Source organism: Chamaea fasciata, unplaced genomic scaffold, assembly GCF_029207755.1.
Source record: "Chamaea fasciata isolate MVZ Bird 193981 ecotype frontalis unplaced genomic scaffold, bChaFas1.0.hap1 SCAF_1, whole genome shotgun sequence".
In the NCBI taxonomy this organism is placed as follows: Eukaryota; Metazoa; Chordata; class Aves; order Passeriformes; family Sylviidae; genus Chamaea; species Chamaea fasciata.
Window position 1 is genome coordinate 150,133,407 of NW_027094086.1, and position 18,969 is coordinate 150,152,375.

Below are 18,969 nucleotides of genomic sequence, written 5' to 3' on the forward strand. Positions count from 1 at the left end.
CAGCTGAGATTCTTCTTTACAATGCCTGGGCTCAAATCAGAGATGATCCAGTCTCGTACATCATTCCCAACAGGCAGTGTGCAGATGGCCACTCTGCTGGAAGGGCTGAAGAGGTTAAACAATTCCTACAAACCCCTTTGGCTCAATCCAAACCCAGCACACATCTCAGTCACCGTGTGTGTGTGGGGGGTGTGTGTGTGAAGTGTGGCCGAAAAAAACACCACAAACGAACAGACAGAAAAAAATTCTGCCTCGTGCCTCCTACATTCCCCAGCTCCTGTGCTATTCTAGATCTCCTGGCAGTGCTGTTGGATTGCAAGAAGTATCTTAAGGCAAAATCCCTCAGTTTAGTCGTGACTCTGTGCTTTGATACCGCGTGTTGTGGCAAGCCTGGATTGTGGCTTTTCTGGAGCATCAGGGTTCAAACCCTGCACAAAGTGAGGCCTCAGCTGAGACAGGGCAGGAGAGATCTCCCTTGGTGGACAGACCTGACTTACCAGAGAGTTGGGAAGTGTGTTGGAAGAGGGAGTTGACTGCACATCAAAGAGCCTGTATACTCAACTTACAGATTCCTGGGATGCTGTTTCCTTAGTGACAATAACAACAAGAGCAATTTTAGAGCATTTTCTTCATGTCTGTTTTTAGTGCTTTAGAGATGTTCAAAAGTCAGAGTACAACTGGCACTTTTCCTTCAGAAGTGTTGTTTTTTACTGGGTTGTCCTTTCTTTTTTCTCTTTTTGTAACCCACGTTGACATATCAGAATTTTTTTCATAGGGATCTCTCTTAAAACTGTTCTTATTTTTAAATCCGCAGACACCCTGGGAGCTGAAGGAGAAGATCTTGCAGGGGTTTTAATTTGCTCAGTAAATGGTTGCAAGTTGGTTATCCCTGTGACATTAGTGGTGAGGGGTGTGGAGGGTGGACACTCCTTAAAGCCAATCCCACTGCCGTGGAAGGGACTCACCAACCCCCAAAACTAGGCTTGTAAATGGAAAAATTAAAGAAGTGAAAAAAAAAAAAAAACCCACAAAATTTTGCTTAAGAGACAACTCTTGACAAAAGTCATCAACCTCTGTATTTGTCAACATTCACAGTAAATTTTGAAAAAAATAAAAATTGTAACATGATTTGGGGGTGGAGGGAAGAAAATACCATGGAATCCTGGAATGGTTTGGGTTAAAAGGGACCTTAAAGTTCACCTCATTCAAGCTCCCTGCCATGGGCAGGGACATCTCCCACTATTCCCCCTGTCTCCAAGCCCTGTCCAACCTGGCTTTGGACACTTCCAGAGATGGGAAATCTTGCAAGAGAATGACCTGGAATTAGCTGAAAGATGGGACTGTGGTAGCAATTAGACCAATTTTTCAGTCTTTCCTGAAGAAAACGTGCAGGGTAAACACCCACTCTTCATCCTGGCAAATAAAGACCCTGTGCACGCTTAAAAGGAATTCAGTTTTGATTTCCGAGAAAACAAGGTTGACTGAAACCCTCATGAAAATACTCAGTCTGGAGGCTGGGAGAACCTTTAGAGGTCACAACATGTTGTGAAACGGAGGCAGAACATGAAAAAAAAAGTACAAACTCTATTATAATTTCTGAATTAGGTGGGCAGTCTGTACAGGCTTCATCTTTAACCGAAGAGACCAAAGAGTGACTGAAGTCAAAATATGATTCATGCCATGGAGGTGTCAGGCTCTTTTTTGTTAACAGCAGAAAGAGACTAAAATATCTCTGCTTATAATTTAAGTGCTAATAATTAACTGGGAAGAACTCTTTGTCCAGGAGAAGTACAGTCAATTCACTAACACCACATGATTCTTTCTTTGTTCAGGGCGTCATGTAATTCTCAATAAATTTCAATGTCATGAGCAACTTTGTTTTTCCTTCCTCAGTCAGGGCAGGGGAGCTTAGAACATCATGTGTGTGCATTTCCAAATGCGCTTTTAATTCCTGTTCAATTCTTAGACAGTAATTCTTGATTAAATTATGAATTGCTAGAAACTAAATCAGAATGAACCATATGGCATGGTCCAATATGGAAAAATCAATGAAAAAATAGAAATATAAATATATTACCACTTAAAATATTCCTGAAATACCTTCCGCAGTTATAAAGAAAATTTTTCAAACTCTTTCTCCCAGCTCAGTTATCATCAACCTTTTCTCAGGGTGGGAAAAAAAAAAAAGCTAAAAATGTAAATGACAAACAGAAATAGCATTTATGATTAAATATAGATTGTCGATTTGCTATTTTAACACTTTGGATCATTAATTTAAATGGAGATACCTAATAATGAAGCAGCAAGGTTAATTAAGTTCTAAGTTGTTCTGCTTTGGATGACTTGTGTCCACATTTCACACCAGTGCTTTGGAGCCAAATTTCAGTCTCTCTTGTGAACTGCTCCTTGCTGTTATGTAACTACTTCTTTTTTTCAGTATCTCACCATTATTAAGTGGTTCCAGCCTGGACTTGAATCTTTATCCCTTCATCAAAAACCTGATCAGGTTTGACTCAGCTCTGCAACGCGTGGATGATAAAATCTGAGATCCCAAACTGTGCACTGCATGTGTATTTTACATCAAACCACTCGATAGTATCGGAGAAAAACAAAAGTGATTTTTCTTGGCTCCAGCTTTCTGGGCTCTTTTCATGGGTGGATCTATTAGAGCAGAATGTCAAACTAGGAACTGAAAGATTGACTAGGTTAAAGCAGAGAAATCCCACATGGGATGCAAAATATGGTGGTTATGTACTGGGGAGGGAGGAAGAGAGGAGGGGTGAAAAGAAATAGCACAACAAGAGTTGAACAAATTAAACTGACAGGGCAGGACATTTACTGAGTGTGATGCGAACACATCAGTTCAATGGCAGATTAAAGAGCAGGAGAATTTGTTGCAGATATTATTACTGGAAACTGTTTCCAGTCAGAAAATTAGAATATATGCGTTGCTAAGACCCAGCTTCACCTGCACTGTCAAGAATGACAAAATTAATCTGGCTGTTTGAGGGTTAAAATCATGAACACCAAGAGTAAAGAAATAGCTCATATAAGAAAAAGGGGAAAAAACCCATAGGATCATAGGAAGACCTTGGGTCCATGAGTTCTGAAGTATGAAGTCGTTGCAGTTGTTTTTGGAGCCCTGCAGCTCCCTGAAGACACCAGAACTTCCAGCCAGGTCCACCCTCTCATCATCACCTCTTGGATCTCCCTGCTGAGCTGCTGAGTAAAATTCTCTAACCTGACTGTGTCCCACTGGCCTTGGCTGGCAAAGCTTCATTTTTTTTCATAGAATCACAAAATCATAGAATCACAAAATCATAGAATCACAAAATCATAAAATCACAGAACATTTTTGGGTTGGAAGGGACCTTAAAGATCATCCATTTCCCACCTAGTGCCACGGGCAGGGACATCTTCCACTATCCTACAGTGATCCAAGCTCCTTCCACTTTGGCCTTGGACACTTCCAGGGATTCAGGGGCAGCCACAGCTTCTCTGGGAAACCTGTGCCAGGGCCTCAGCACCCTCTGAATAAAGAATTTCTTCCCAATATCCAATCTAATTCAACCTAATATTTAACTCAGACTGGGGGTAATGTCCTTTCCAGCACAGCCAGAGCTGGGGACAAGAATGTCTATACCCTCCTTGAGGTGTTTGAAGCATCCCTGTGGGATTTGCACCCAGTGGTGAACACCTCATTTCTACACAGGGTCAGCAGAAGGAAAGAATTCACATCTTCTAATGGAGAAATTTCAATTTCCTCTCAGCTAATGCAAACAAATAGTATTAACTTTAAAATACTTGAAAAGAAAAACACTGTGGAAGAATGAAAAAAGAGAATTTGGTGTTATTCCCTATGCTGATGATCAGAAGAGGTACAGCAAGTACTTGGAGCTAAATTAATCCTGTGTGTATCTGTAATGCTGAAGTTACCTGGATGTGAAGAACTCAGTGTTCTCCTCTCTCACTCAAGGCACTCTGCAGAAGTTCAGAGATGAAGATTGCCTTGAGGAGCCCTCTGCATGTGGGAGCAAACTGGGGCGTTTGGTTTGCTTTGGGAAACACATTAAAAAGGCAGGAGAAAGACAAAAACACATTAATTTCCATTTTAGAGAGATGCTAGTCATGGCTTTTTGGACTGGAGCTGGATGACTGTCACTGAGTAATTATTAGGTTTATTCACCTGCTTATTTATGACCTGTAAGTCCTAATGTCCTGGTTTGAGTTTGAGATTTATTTATTAGTTTGCTTTGCTTTTTGGAAGGGCTGTTTTCATGTTATCCTACATAATTTTGATTTAAAAACTGTCATTATTGTCATTACTGACTTGAAGATAACACAGAACTCCACACTCCTTTGGAGACCATGAGCCAGAATTATTTTTATAAAACCCGTGATTATTGTCCATCAAGGAGGATTTTGTGATCAATTACACTCAAGCAGTGCTGGATAGAATTAAACAATCCAAAAGACATCTAAATCCATGCCACAACATTTTGGTTTCTTCTTGGTGGGAGACCTACACACACCCAAAAATGTGTAAAATATTACTGGAAAAATTATTCTCTGCCTCACACAGAGTTTTCATCTTATGGATGTTTCTGAATAAAACAAAAAAATCTTCAATAAATACCCAATTCTCTGGACATGTTTAATGGCAGCCAAGCTGTGCCCTGGAGGGTTCTCTGTGCACCATTCTATCCTGAATTCAGCACAAAATTTATTCTACTTGTCCAAAACAGGCTCCCACTGTGCTGACTCCAGGTTATCACACATTTAGTTTTATTTGCTGAGAGAAGATCATTCTCTTCCTTTCCTTTCTGTGTCCCTGCACTGCTCTCCCCAGTGAGTTCCATGTTTCAGAAAAACATATAAACTCATCCCATGCCTCATTTGCTGCAGCTGGAAGCAAACTCCAGGGACAGGAGTGAACTCTGGGATATGAGGGAGGAAATCCCATAAAATGCAGATTCACCTTTTCTATTGCATTTGGGGAGGATTTGGTTGGGTTCTGTTTATTTTGGGGTAGGGCATTTTGGGGTTTTGTTTCCATGTGGTTTTTTTTGTTGTTGTTTTGTTTTGGTTTTTTGTTTGTTTGTTTGGTTTTTTTTTTTTTTTTTGGTTTTGTTTTGTTTTGTTTTGTTTTGTTTTCATTTGGCTGGTTGGTTGGTTGGTTGGCTTTTGTGGTTCTATGTGAGTGAAGCCTTCAAAGAAAGTCTGGTCTTTGGTGCACGATACGTACCCAGGGAATGCTCATCAGCCTGGCCTGAGCCAGAAAATGTTGTGAAGATAACTCAAAGTTATTCTGTGCTACCAGCACCTAATTCTTAGGGTGGCTTCCATGTTTAAACACAAGGCTATATCCAAGGTCACCCAAAGCACAGAAAAACCATTAAAATTTATCCTAGGTTTTGTCATTGATAGTCTCTCCTTTATTTTCTTCTCCTGGTCCACCTTTAATCCTCTCTTTAATTCTCTATTTGGATGAGGGAGCCCAGGGAGGTCACTTGAATATAGCTCTGTGCCATCTGCAGACATGATGGTCATCAATAATTCAGCCTGCAGAAATGAGGGCTTTGGGACAGCTGGATTTCTTGTCTTAATAAACTGCATCCTTTGGAGGCTGCTGAAGTGGATCTCTCAGCGCTGGAGATCAATGAAGCTTTCTCTTTCTTGGGTTGTTTTTCTTTAGATTGGATATTAGGAAGTGTTCTGATCATTTCCAAAAGTTTTTATCAAACGCTGACCAGGGTGGGCAGATCCTGTGCTTCCATTAGAAGCCAGCCTGGGAAATTGTCCTGGTCTACAGCATTGTTCTTGTGGTTATTCCAAGAGCTTAGAAGAAACCCTCTCCACAGAGTATCCAAGGAAATAGGTGAAATTATAAATATTGAATTATAAATTATAAATAAATAATTTAAATTATAAAAAAGATGAATCTGATAAATTGTACACCATGATGAAATTGTGAAATCTTTGGCCAAAATCCTCTGTCCTAAAGGGTTTGTACAGGATCAACCCTTCATTACCCAGTGTGCTTGAAGGGCACATGATAATGATCATGTTTTTTTCAGTCCCATTTCAGCTGAGCTTAAACTACATATTAAGCTCAAGGTGGGTGTGAATGAAGACCTGAACATAATTTACACTTGATCTGATGTGAGGAAAGTAAAGGGAGGATGTTGGAGCAACAAGAAAAAAACTGTTGCTAAACATGTTATTTAACCTTAATTTGCTGCCCACTGTAAGATGCTACTCATCAGCTGAGTGTAGCTTTGGCAACTTTTAATGTTTGGACTGAATCTCTTTAATGCTGTTTCTCAAATCCTTCTCTTTCCCTCACTTCCTCCTGATAGAAAGTACAGAGAAATAGGACGTAATTAATCTGTTGCTTTGAAATACATAATTTAGGGTAATCTAACATAGGCTGTGAACTCTATGGGACGTGATGATTACATCTCGGGGACTATACAGGGAATCTGTGGAAATTATCTCAGGTTTAGAGGTAGAGATTTTAATGAGATAACTCTCACCCAGGGCTCTGAAGGGCCCCCCATGGGGAGAGAGGCGTTTTCAGTGTGTCTTTGAGACATGAGTCAGCCTGTTTCAAACTGAGCAGTGGGCACTGTGGAGGAGAGGGGATTTCAGCTTGGTTGGATTTACGTGTTTGTATCCTGGGTTTTACTGGGATGCATGACGGTGAAATGACAAAGCCATCCACTGGAAAGGAATAGCACTTTGATTGTTTTCTGGGCCACCAGGGATATTCCAGCTCCACGTGACACCTAAAGGGAAATGTGAATCACAGCAAGTTGGGTTGCGTCTGATCCGGTGGCCATCCTGTCAATTTATAAACTTCATCATCAGACAGCTTGATATCTATCATCAGGATTTCCAGCTTCCACTTCAACAGACACATCTAAGAGAGGAAAATTACACATCTTTTTTAGTTTCCATTGTCTCCTGTTCACGCAGGATCTGCAGATCAGATTGCTGCTGTGGTAGCTTGGAATTTGACAGAAGTGTAAACAATCCTATAATGGATACATCTGATATCTTCTAGTTGTGTTTTAATGAGTTTCTTTTTTTTGAGGTTTGTTTTTTTTTTTTTGACACCTCTAGAATTGATAAAATAAGAGAACACATCATTTATTGGCCTAAGAGTTCTGTGTGTACTTGTATGTCTGTGTGTGTGTGTGTTCATATGAAATTGTTTTGGTCCTGCATTGTTCTGACCTTCCCAGGTATTCTCTTAGGGCCATATTCTGCCACCCTATAGAGCACCATAGGGCCAGCTCATCTTCTGGATATGGAGAACCATGAGCAGATAATGAAGATGAATATAGAGATTGTCTTAATCACTGGCTGAAAAGATGATTACGTGGGAATGATTCACTTCCGTTCATTTATATTTGCCACTTTTTTTTTTTTCTAGAAGTGGTAAAGCTTCTTTATTCATAATTATAGTCAAGTGGTGGTGTATGAATTAAGCTGAATATTTACATTATATAGGGGAAAGAAGGAAGGAAGGAGGGAAGGAAGGGAAAGGAAAGGAAGGGAAGGGAAAGGAAAAAGGAAGGGAAAAGGGAAAAAAGTATCTCCAGAGTCTTCTCTAGACTCATTTCTTTAGACAATATTTTCTCTAGACTCATTTCTTTCTTTGTCAGGCTATGACTGCCTTTTGTGTCAGAACTTTTGGAATCATAGGATCTTTTAGGCTGGAAAAGACCTCCAAGATCATGAAGTCCAACCATTAACTCAGCATCACCAGGTTCATCACTAAACCCTGTCCTCAAGTGCTGCATCCAGACACCCTTGAAACACCTCCAGGGACATATTTTTCCTCATCAAAGTTTTCCTCATTGCAGTGACATGAGTTTATTCTGTGCTTTAAGGTGAAAGATGAGATCCAGCTCTGAACCAGAGCCATGTGGTTGGAAATCTGTATCTGTTAACACTGCAGTGTCTTCATGTGTCAGAGAAATTGGTTTACAAATATTCACATTACATGGAGTCCTCTCAAAATTCTAAGTTTATTTTTACTTTCCTCCTCTCTCTGGAAGGAACTTTCAGGTCTTTTTTCTGCTGATCATCCAAAGCTTTCTTCCAATTCCCAGCTTAACCTCTTGACCCAACGGTGACTTTGATTTCAATCACTTTTCTTCCTCTGTAAATTGATACTTCTGCTGTTCTCAGGGCTGTGCCTGTTCCACCCAGGCTCTCCTGAGCTAATCAAACCGATTTTGTGCTTTATTACCTCAGTTTTCCAAGATTAGTAGCACATTGTCCGGGAGCAAGGCAAATCCATGTGCTGCTGAGGGCAATTTCTCATTTTCCGTTCACTGTGGAAGCAGCTGAGAGAAGCCAGCGTGGATAGAGATGGTTTCCGTTCAGACAGGCAGATTTATGTGCCTTGGATTCCATCCCTGGTGCTGCAAGAGCACGTGCTGTGGAAGGTCCTAATAATGTCCAAACGTAATGAGTTTATTAAGCACAATATGGGACACAGCTGGGAGCCCAGGCTGTCAGAAGTGCAATAGGAAAGGAGGACAAAAGGGAATGTGGAGGGAAAAAAAATTACAGTTTCTAAGTGCTCATGCAGTGTCTTAACCTCATCTTTTAGTGTAGCAGAGAAGAGTGAAACTGTTAAAACAAAGGAAAAAAGGGATTTCAACCTCCCTAAGAATGGAAGAGACAGGATTGTAGCCCCAGGCCTGTTCTGGGATACATTTCCTTGACAATATTCCCTTGAGGAATCACAGTAGTAGTGTAGTATCTTTTCACAGAGTAGTATCTTTTCCTCTACCCAGCGAGAAGTTGGGAAACACATTATATCAGTCTGTCCCTTTATCAAGATGGGCTGGAGCTTGGCCCATGAAAGCTTTTGATGTCGATTAGAAGTGCAGAGGAGGAGCGTGGAGCTTCCATCTGGGCCATCACCACAGACTGTCAGCTCAGAGTGCTCAGTGAAGTACAAGCTGCTTTATTCAGAATGCCTCTGACTTTGCACTGGAAAACGACAAGGAATTGTACACATGAGGCACAGAAAGATTGTTTGATCATCCTCTCTGAACAACTTGGCAATTTTTCCACATTCCCAAGCGCCCTTTTCTCAACACCAAGGTCATATCAGACTGTTTTCTTCACACCATCTTGTATTTATTCCTTTGGCACCAGGAAATACAATCAGTTGCTCATTGTATTCACCACCCTCCAAACCAACCGATTACTCCCAATTATTGCCTATTTTATTACTTCTGTCCTGCCCTCAGACAGGAAGGGTGGTCTTGTTTCCCAGGGGTGATGAGAGTTTGTTGTGCTGTTGCTGGGATCTTGCCCTTGGATCCATCACCAGCCACAGGAACATTCCTAAAGAGTCTGCCTGTGATAAATAAATAGTGGAATGTTTTGTTAAAGAGACCCTTGGCATTTCCTCACAGCTGAGAGCACCTTGCATGGAGCCTGGCTCAGGTCTGGGGAGCAATGGTGGCTTTATAATGGCAGTTGGATCTTAAGATAATCAGCTCAGCACATCAACAGGGCTAATTGAGGGTGGCACCACACTCTGATAAATAGAATATTTTGAGTTAAGGAATTGTTTTGAAGCTGTTGCACTTGGGAAGATCCTCAGAGACAAAGGGAATAAAAGGCCAGAACTGCGTTTTCTGCTCTACTCTTCCTCTTTCCTCTGCCTGTGAGAGATGTCTGCTCCACATGGGCTGAACAGGTTCAAAGCAGAGCCTGATGGACAGGCTGATGGACAGGTTAGAGCTCTTACAACCTCCTATGTGATCATGAAAAACAATATTTACACCTCCAACCAGGGAAGGAAACGCAGACCACCAGTCAAGAAAAGCAAATTGATTAAGGAGCTCTTGCAAAAACGTTGATGTGCCAGGTAGGAACATGTTTTCCTGGTTGTGGAGTAATAATTCTGAAGGCTCCTGCCAAGCACCACTTAAAGCCCTGCTGGAATGGAGCAGCACATCATTATCTTTATGATCCCAGTATTAATTTCATATTAGCAATGAAGTATCACATTTGCCACAGATGCTTAAAAAGGATAATTGATCTGCTGTGAAAAGGGAATCTTCTCACTTTTTGTTGTTGTTGTTGTTGTTTGCTTTGCCGAATGCTTCCTGAATGGGTGGTAGTTTGCAATTATTTCCCTGCATTGGAGTGTCTATGGCCTTTAGTTAAGAAGTTTGGTCATTTCACCAGGCCTCTGGGGACATCAATAACATAAGGGCGCAATAAATCTGATGGATAATGCAATGGGGATAATAATGCCAATCAAGGCAAGAATTTTATTGACAATGTTATGTGGGAGACCTGCCAAGAAAAGCAATTCTGTGCCCAGGGAGGGATGAATTGTGTTCCACAGCCTCTGCTATCATAAGAATATCACTGCAAAGATAAGCTGTAAAATCTCGACCTCTGGGTGCATGATCCACTTGTGTCCACTTGAATTTTCAGAGAGCCTGAAGCAGCAGCTCCATCAAACAGATATTCAAAGTTATTACAATGTCAAAATACTCAGATATCCAGAACTGAGATGTCATTAACCTTCAATGTTTCATTATATCTGTACTGGTGAAGCAGCATAATATGAAGGAGAAGAATTGCCGTATTGTGAGAATTTCTTTTATTTGTAAAATTCAGGCATTTTAAATGGAGTTTGCTTTAAAAAAAATCAAGTCTTGTGTAGTTTTATGCATATGTCCCAGAAAAGCATAAACTATTAAAGCTCAGGAAAGGCTGGGCTTTATGCCCACATCTATGAAGGGATGGGATATAGAGGATTAGGACTTCCAAAGAGTTTTTGATAATTTGCAGATAATCACGAAATTAATCAGATCTTCATATGGTGTAAATTTCAATATCTTGGCTGAGCGGCACTTACTAAAATCTGTTTTAGAAGAGCTTAAGATGGGGTTTTTTTTAATATGTTAGGAAAATTCTGTAAAGCCAGAGGATTACAAAATGCAGGAGCTGTCAGTTTATACAGCAGTGATAAAGAAAGTACTTTGTAAGGACAAATTACACTGCTCGTATCTTCCGGGAATTTCAATTTAAGTGAAGCCACTCAAAGGAAAATCATAAAAAATACCCAAAAAACCAACACTCCACCAAAATTGTAATGGGGGACAGCTGAAGTCAAACATACATGGAAGTTATTAGGCTGTGTTAATAAAAGGAACCGAGATAGTGCTGAAAGTAAGAAAAGGCTGCAGGAAGGAGGGAAGTCAGGGCTCTGTTTTGCTTACCATTAATGCATTGGTGTCTTAAACTCCGGGAATGGAATTTTCTGTGTTTGCCCTCATCAGGCCTGAACAAACAAAGGACAAGAAAACTGGTTCTTGCAAAGCAGTAATTCACTTTGTCCAGAATTAGGCATACTGTCACAGAACCATGGAATGGTGGAAGGGACCTTTTAAAAGTCACCCAGTCCAAGCCCGTGTCATGGCAGGGCCACCTTCAGTCTGATCAGGTCATTCCAATTTCCATCCAACCTGGCCTTAAAGCATCAAGTTTTGGATACAGAAATTGCTCCCTGAGGTTACCTAGATCTCCACTGACTGTAGAGTTGGGCTGAACAATAAAAAAATCTTTTTTTGGGCTGAACAATAAAGATCTTTTTGATGTGGCAATGCTGGTTAATGTTTTCACTAATGATCAGGATGGTGGGACAGAGTGCACTTGCAAGAAGGTTGAAGGTTACACAAATTTAGGACGAGTTGACCAAGAGGTTGATTGTGCTGTTGCTCAGAGGGAACCAGAGCGTTTTGAGAAACATGCAGAAAGATGAAGAAGAAAGAGACATGCAGAAAGAAAGGAGAGGAGTAATTCCATGCACAAAGGCAGGCTGGGAATCAGCTGCTGGGAAGCAGCTCTACAGAGAAGGACCTAAAGCTCCGGGTGGACACAAAGTGGATCCTGAGCCAGCAAAGTGCCCTTGCAGCGATGAAATCCAAAAGCAGCATCAGCTGCATGAGGAAAAGCCTTGGCAGCACGTCAAGGGAGGTGATAATTCCTCTCTCTCAGCCCTGGAGTGCCTGCTCCAGTGCTGGGCTGCTGAGAGTGTGAACACAGTGGTTTCTGTCAGGAGCCACAGAGATTATTAAGGAATTATAAGAAGAGATTCAGAGAACTATGGCTGTTTAGCCTGGAAAAGAGAAGTTTTGAGGGGATCTTATCAATGTGTAGAAATACCTGATGAGAGGGTGCAAAGGAGATGGACCCAGGCTCTTCTCTGTGCCGACAAGAGGCAACAAGCACAAACAGACATACAGGAAATTCAACTGTAAGATAACACTTGGTTATTGTTGGAATGGCCAAATACTAAAAGAGGTTGATCAGATAAATTGTTCAGTCTCAACATTTGAGATATTCAGGCACTGATTGAAAATGGGTTTTGAATAACCTGCTGTAGCTGACCCTGCTTTGAGCGGGGGAGTTGGACTAGACAATCTCCAGAGGTCCTTCCTACCCCCAATCCTATGAATCCTCCTTAGCAGTCATTTTTCGTGCAAAACCTCGTTGCTTTGATTTATTTCCTACACAAGTCCTCATGGAAGTAAATTAAAACAATAATCCTACCTCATATAGAAATATTTGGACGCCTTAGCTCTCATTTGCGTATGGGAGCCTCAGCATCTGCAGTTTACAATTTCCTACTTTTGTAATCACACCTTTATCTTCACTTTTAGAAAGGGAGTTCTAGTAAAATTCACAGGTGTTTCCTGAGTCTTATGCAAGGAAAAAAAATTATCAAAAGCCAATTCTTCCAAAAAGTAAAAGGATTATTACTGAGTATTGCTAACAGACTTGGATATTCATTAACACTGAAATGCCTAAGCCAGGCAGCAGCTAAATCTATTTCTTTCAAATATATCCATGCAAAATTGTTTCAGTGCTGTATCAGCTCCCTTTTAAATTTTGTTTTCTTAAGAAGCAATTTTCCTGCATAGTGAAATAGCTGAATACCAGCAGAGTCTGCCTGAATGTATCTGTCATGAATGGATATTTTTCAGCCTGTAATTCCCACATCAGCTCACATGTTAGAGCAATGGGCAGCCTGCATCCATCCTTGTGGACCATTCTGTGAAAAAATTCCATGCTGTTTGTGGACAGCTCTTCCAGGCAAAAGTGTGGGACTTTTGCCTGAGGCCCTCAAGACATTCATATGCAGCTGAAAAAGAGTTTTATCCTTTGTAGCAGTAAATCCTTTCTGAAAATCCACCTCTTAGACCTCCTGATGTAATGACCCTTTGAATCCTGTTTTGTCATTGACAGCAGACTTGGTGAGTGGGAACAAGGACTTGAGAAACTTTCCCAGTTAAGTACATAAAGACAGAATAAAAATCTTCTTGGTTTATAAAAGAAAGTATAGAGTCAGACCCTCAGCTGCTGTGACCCATGAAGAAGCTTTAATTTCAGAAAATTTAGAACGTAGGTAAACAAAACCAACTGAAAATACTTAAACTTCAAGAAAGAATAACGACTCTATAAAAGATAGTGGAAAGATCATGATGTTCTTTTCCTTTGCCTTAATAGGGATACTCTTTGTGGAGTATTTTCCGTGGAAAGCTTTAGAATTCATGCTGTCTGGTTATTAAATCTTCTTTAGCTTTTCTGTTGCCTCAAATATATCAGCATCAATTTATTGACACCCAAAACAATCAAATTCCTTTTCAATTTTTTGTGGTAGGTGAGACTTTGCTGTTTTGGGTTTCATATTGCAGTTCCATATATTTCAGACTGGAGGTGGAGTTATTCTGCCCAGATTTAGATATCCACAGTGTAGATGTCAACAAACAAGCTGGCTGTTCAGAATTCCTTTACGCTCTGGGAGAGGAGCTGGAAGTTTAGAGGAGATGGTTAAAATAGGTCAGACAAAACACTTTCTTCACATGTCTGCTTCTCTCTGTTGATATAAAAAGAGACTTGACAATGAGCTCATGTGTGAGGATGTCTCTACCTAAAGAGAGACGGTTTCTAAAATTAGGAGACGTGTCCTAGGTCACTGAGGGGTTGATTTCCCAACTCTGCTCATGGCTTGTGAGCAGGAACATGAGGAAGGGGCACTGTGCCTTTTAAATAAATGAGATAGCTGGAATACCAAATCTAGGAACTTATAGGAGGGAAATCATAAAATGCAGTGAGTTTTGCACCTTTTATTGAGAGCCTAAAGATAGAAAAATATCAAGTGCATAATGAAAGGAGTTCCTGCCCTCAGGAGAGCCACTAAGCTGGTCAGGGGGTTGGAAGAGCTCTCCTATGGATTCAGGCTGAGAATTGGGACTGTGCATCCTGGAGAAGGCTCAAAGGAGACCTTAGGGCACCTTCCAGTGCCTAGAGGGGGGTTAAAAGAAGGATGGAAAGGGACTTTTCATGTTGTGAAAGTCCAAGGGGGAATGGCCTTATATTGAAGGAGGGTAGATTGAGATTAGATATTAGGAAGAAATTCTTTACTGTAATGTTGGTGAGGCACTGGAACAGGTTTTCCAGAGAGGTTGTAGACTGACAATCTTTGGAGGTGTCCAAAGCCCGAAATCAGCTCTAGTGAAAGGTGTCCCTGTCCATGGCAGGAGGCTGGAATGATGATCTTTCAGGTTCCTTCCAACCCAAAGCCTTTTAGGGATTTTTTGATAATTACCTGTTCATATATTTTGCACCCAGTAATTCTCTATCCATGTTTATTCTCCATAGGGAAACGTTCTTCCTGTCTCTAAAGTAGTATTGGAGTAACTGTGCAGGGGGTGGTTGACTTAACTGAAATGTTTTCAGTCTGCAAAACCTCAATTCCTCCTGCACGTTGTCAGGAACTTTCAGATTTCCACATCTGGGCAGTATCTTGGTCAGGGTTTGGTGGGAGGCTGGACACTGCAGTGAGATGGATTAAGTAATGGATTCCCATTCCACCATCACTGGTCTAAACCATTGTGGGGTAGCTTTGAAATGTTTTGGTTTCCTTTCCAACCACTGGCACACATCTCAGAGGACCACAGCAAAGAGCCCAGAAGGTCAGGTGGTTTCTTTTGGGTGAGATGTCAGTAAGAGCTTGTAACTACCGCAGAAAGCCACTAAAACTCCTCTTTCATTCATCAAAAAATTTCCTCAATTTCATTCATTCAGTGGGTATTTTGCCCTTATTTGATACAGGGACTTTTTATCCTTTTGATCAGTGATTTATTACCCTTTTTGTGCCTCCCTGGGAGAAGCCCCACTGCACCTAGAAAGGTTTCACTGTGTGGTTTTGTTCATTGGTGACTTCAGATTGTGCACTTGACACTTGTGGGATTCTCATGGAGGAGCTTCCTCACCAGCCTCCAGGGACCTTTTTCAGATGGAGGAAGAGGTGCTCACTTGGAGCAGAACAAGTTTTGCCAGAGCTTTTCCAACCTGCCCTTGAAGCAACTCAGACACTTTCACAAAGAATCTGCTGTGGCACTGAAAGTATTTCCAGTGGACAAACCAATTCACCTTCAGAGGGGATGGATTTTTTTTTTTTAAATCACTAGGTGACCAAAACAATGTTCTTTTTCTTTTTTCTTGTTCCTGTCTATCAGCCGTGCTTGAAATAAACCCCTGAAACCCATTCTATTTTAGCAACAATCATCTGATTTCCAGATTCTCAGACACTTCACCAGCCCTTCTGTTTCACCAGAGATAACTGAGGAATATTTTGAGGAACTATTTATCCATAACTGAAAGGTGCAACCCCTCCGTTATTGGCTCTCCTGACTTCACTAATTTTAATTACAGTGGCAGATGCAGATAAAACAACAACATGGAGCATCAGTAATGAAATTACAGGATTTATCAACCAGTGACATCAGAACAAAATGTAATCATTCAAGCTTCCTTTCCAAATCCAATACTGATATTTCTTTTTCTCAACACTGAATGGAAATGCTTTATCAGCATTGATAATATTTTTAAAAAGTTTATAGTATTTATAAGATAATATTTTTTTAAAGTTTATTTTTAAATAGCTGATAGTACTGATTTGGGAGGTAGCTGGGCTTAAATTGGTGATAGAGATAACTACCCTTTAATTGACAATAAAGATAAGTAGCCTTTAATTAGTAATTGGTGGACTCTGTATGTATAACATACATGCCAGGAACAGCTTAACAATATAAAAGGTTCTGCTGCAGATCCAGGGCAGAAGTTCTGGTAGCTGTTATTCCCTAATAAACACTCCAGTCTCCATGGATGACACGAAGGCCTCAGCCCAGTATTTGGTACAGGTTTCCATGACTACCCTGAAGGCAAAAAATGAAGTAGATTCTTTTTATTTTCCCTGCAATATGTGAAAGAAAAGCCACGAAATGGTTTGCAGCTGTTGTTTCTTCAGGAGCTCCTGTGAAACTCAGACAAGACAGAAAACAGCCACCCTCCACTTTTCAAACCTAGGGATTTCCAGGTTAAGGTGAAAAGAGTGTTCTAAAGGTCACCACTTTTCCCTCGGGGCGTTGGTATATGTCCTGTCCACCTTTTAGTCAGGCATGTCCCACCCTTCCACTGCATTTTAATCATTTCCTGATGCATTACAGTGACAGAATGAAAGGACAGGACACAACCTCCACTCCCCTCTCTGGCTTTTCTGGACTGAGCTGCCCACAGGAGTGCAAATGATCAGGAAGTCATTTCAAATCCAATGGCTGCTAATGCGTCTGTCTGGCTTTGTCTTGCCTCTGTTAATGGAATTCCAAGTCCTCACGGCTGAATGTCACCAGGGATGTTTGCTGTTCTCCTCAGCTAAGATCTTATCAATTGCTCATTATTTGATAAATCATCAGAAATACAGTTAAGTAATTAAATTCAGTGCCAGAACAGAGTGTGAGCGACTGATCAAGTGAGGATAGAAGAAAACAGATCAGTTTAGGGTGAATTTCATGAATCATTGTGCTCCCAAAATGTAGAGCGAGATTAATTTTCCTGTTTTATTTTTTAATTGAAAGACTCTCTGCTTTCTAAATGCTGATGTCCTGGCAGTGTGTTGCAGTCAGTATAAAACTTGAGTGTCCTTTGATTCTAGAAGTTCTTTTACAAATAATTCCTTTACAAATCAAAGTAGGGTAATGAGAAATAAATCCAAATCTTAAAACACCTTCCCCCCAGTCCTCAATTCTTTCTGGCCAGAGGCCAAGCAATGGGAGTCACAGATATGGATGACATTGTTGTTCATACAAATCACTCCTGATTATATCCTGGATGAATCTTTGGCCTGAGACTACAAATCATTCATTTGCCCTCTACTGCCAAGTTCTCAGAAAGGTTATTAACAAGCTTATTAACCAGTTATTAACAAGTCTGGTAATGGATTTTGTTATCTAGACAAACTCTCTTGGGAACCAGACCCCTAAAAAGCCCCTGGACAGTTTTGCTTCTAAGTCCTTTTTGCTTTAGTGCTTTTTGTGCTACTGAAAATCCTGAAGGGCGAACCACAGCTCCAGAGATGAAGCAGACAGGTCTTTTTTTCTTGTCCAAAATAATCCACCTTTCATTCTCCCCTGGGTGCAATTCAGGTGTTTGCAGCTACAGATCCAGAATTTATTTGACACAAGTTACTGATCGTACAAAGTCCTTTGCCTTTAAATTAGATATCCAAGACCACCATTAAATCTGCAAAAGCCTGGTTGATGTCTAAAAAGTGCAACTCGCCATTCAAGTGTTGGGTTACTCTGTTTTCTGTCCATTTTTTTTTTCATTCTCTCAGTGGTTTTCATATTTATAATAATTTTCCTCTTTTGCTGCAGAGATCTGAGCCTTGACGTGAAGACCTAAACCAAAATATTTGCAGAGAGATCTGTGCTTCAGCCCTAATCACAACGTTAATGAGCAAACCCTGTCCAAAATTAGGAGAGAAGATGGCCATCAACTGGAAGGTCTGCCTCTTCAGCCTTGTGTTGCTTCCTGTGGTAAGGAAAAATGATTTTTTTTTTGCATTGCTCTGACATAAATACATGTTCTGAAGGCCAGAACTTGCCAAGAGGGAAGGATCTGCTGCTGACAATTATTCTGGATTTTTCTGGGTGGTCCTAAAGTTTGGGTTAAGGCTTTTCCAGCCTCCTTTGTTAATGAATTAGGACTGTGATCACTGCTCATCCTGAGAAGGGCAAGTCCATCCCTTGAGGTTGTTTTTAACCAAGATTCAAAATAAAATAAAGTAATAATTAGAAAAAAAAATAGTGGGTCTTCTGTTTCAAATCCATTGGTTTAAGAATATCTTTTTTTCCAGACAGAGGGATAAAATTGGTAATTCCCTTCATCCCCCCCTGTGAAACCTAAACCTCCAGCTATCCCAGGCAGTGCTTTTGGAAGCCTCCATTTTCAGAGGAGTAATTTTAAGAAAAAATACAAATGGGTCTCTAAAGATACTAAAGGCACTTAGAGTCATCCATCATATTTCCAAAGATATTCGACTCTCTATGAAGATGACAGGTATTAATTTTCCCCACAAGCCTTTACTTACTAAACAAGGTGTTCTTCCATTAATAACTCCGTGTTAACATGTCTGGGGATTGTAACTCTCCCTCTCCATTGTCCCTACACACAGTGACTGCATCTCTCCTCACAAAACAGCCACAAAACCACTGAACAAAAATTTTTTTCTTGTCCCTTTGTAGCTGTGAGGAGTCATACATGAGCCCTGCAATTGTAGCCCTGATTTCGTGCCTGAGATGTTTTGGTTTTCTGAAATTTTTTTCCCAGGGAATTTTCTGTAAACAAGAGACGTGTTTCTGTAAACTGTACCTATGTTTTCATTCCTTTCCCTAGGAGGGACTTCTTCTTGATGTCCCTCTGGTCTGACCAATGTGATTAAAGAGATTTGTCTTTTGTTCAGCAACCAAATTGGTCTGTGTAAAATAGTATATAAGGGAGGCGCATCCCGAAAATAAAGGAGTCGTTTTCAGCCTTCTGAAGTTGGGAGTCCATGTCGTTGTGGTGGAAAAC

At 40.7% G+C, this 18,969-nt stretch overlaps 1 protein-coding gene across 3 annotated transcripts in view; it reads left to right on the forward strand.

Annotated features, from left to right (window-relative positions):
* ADCYAP1R1 (ADCYAP receptor type I) overlaps positions 1-18,969 on the forward strand; it is a 138,009-nt gene that overhangs the window by 13,769 nt on the left and 105,271 nt on the right. For all 3 annotated transcript variants that reach the window (XM_066201736.1, XM_066201718.1, XM_066201727.1), the window contains exon 3: positions 17,772-17,933. In XM_066201736.1, the coding sequence (XP_066057833.1) occupies positions 17,850-17,933 (84 nt within the window). In that variant the 5' untranslated portion in view covers positions 17,772-17,849. The remainder of the gene's footprint in view (positions 1-17,771; positions 17,934-18,969) is intronic.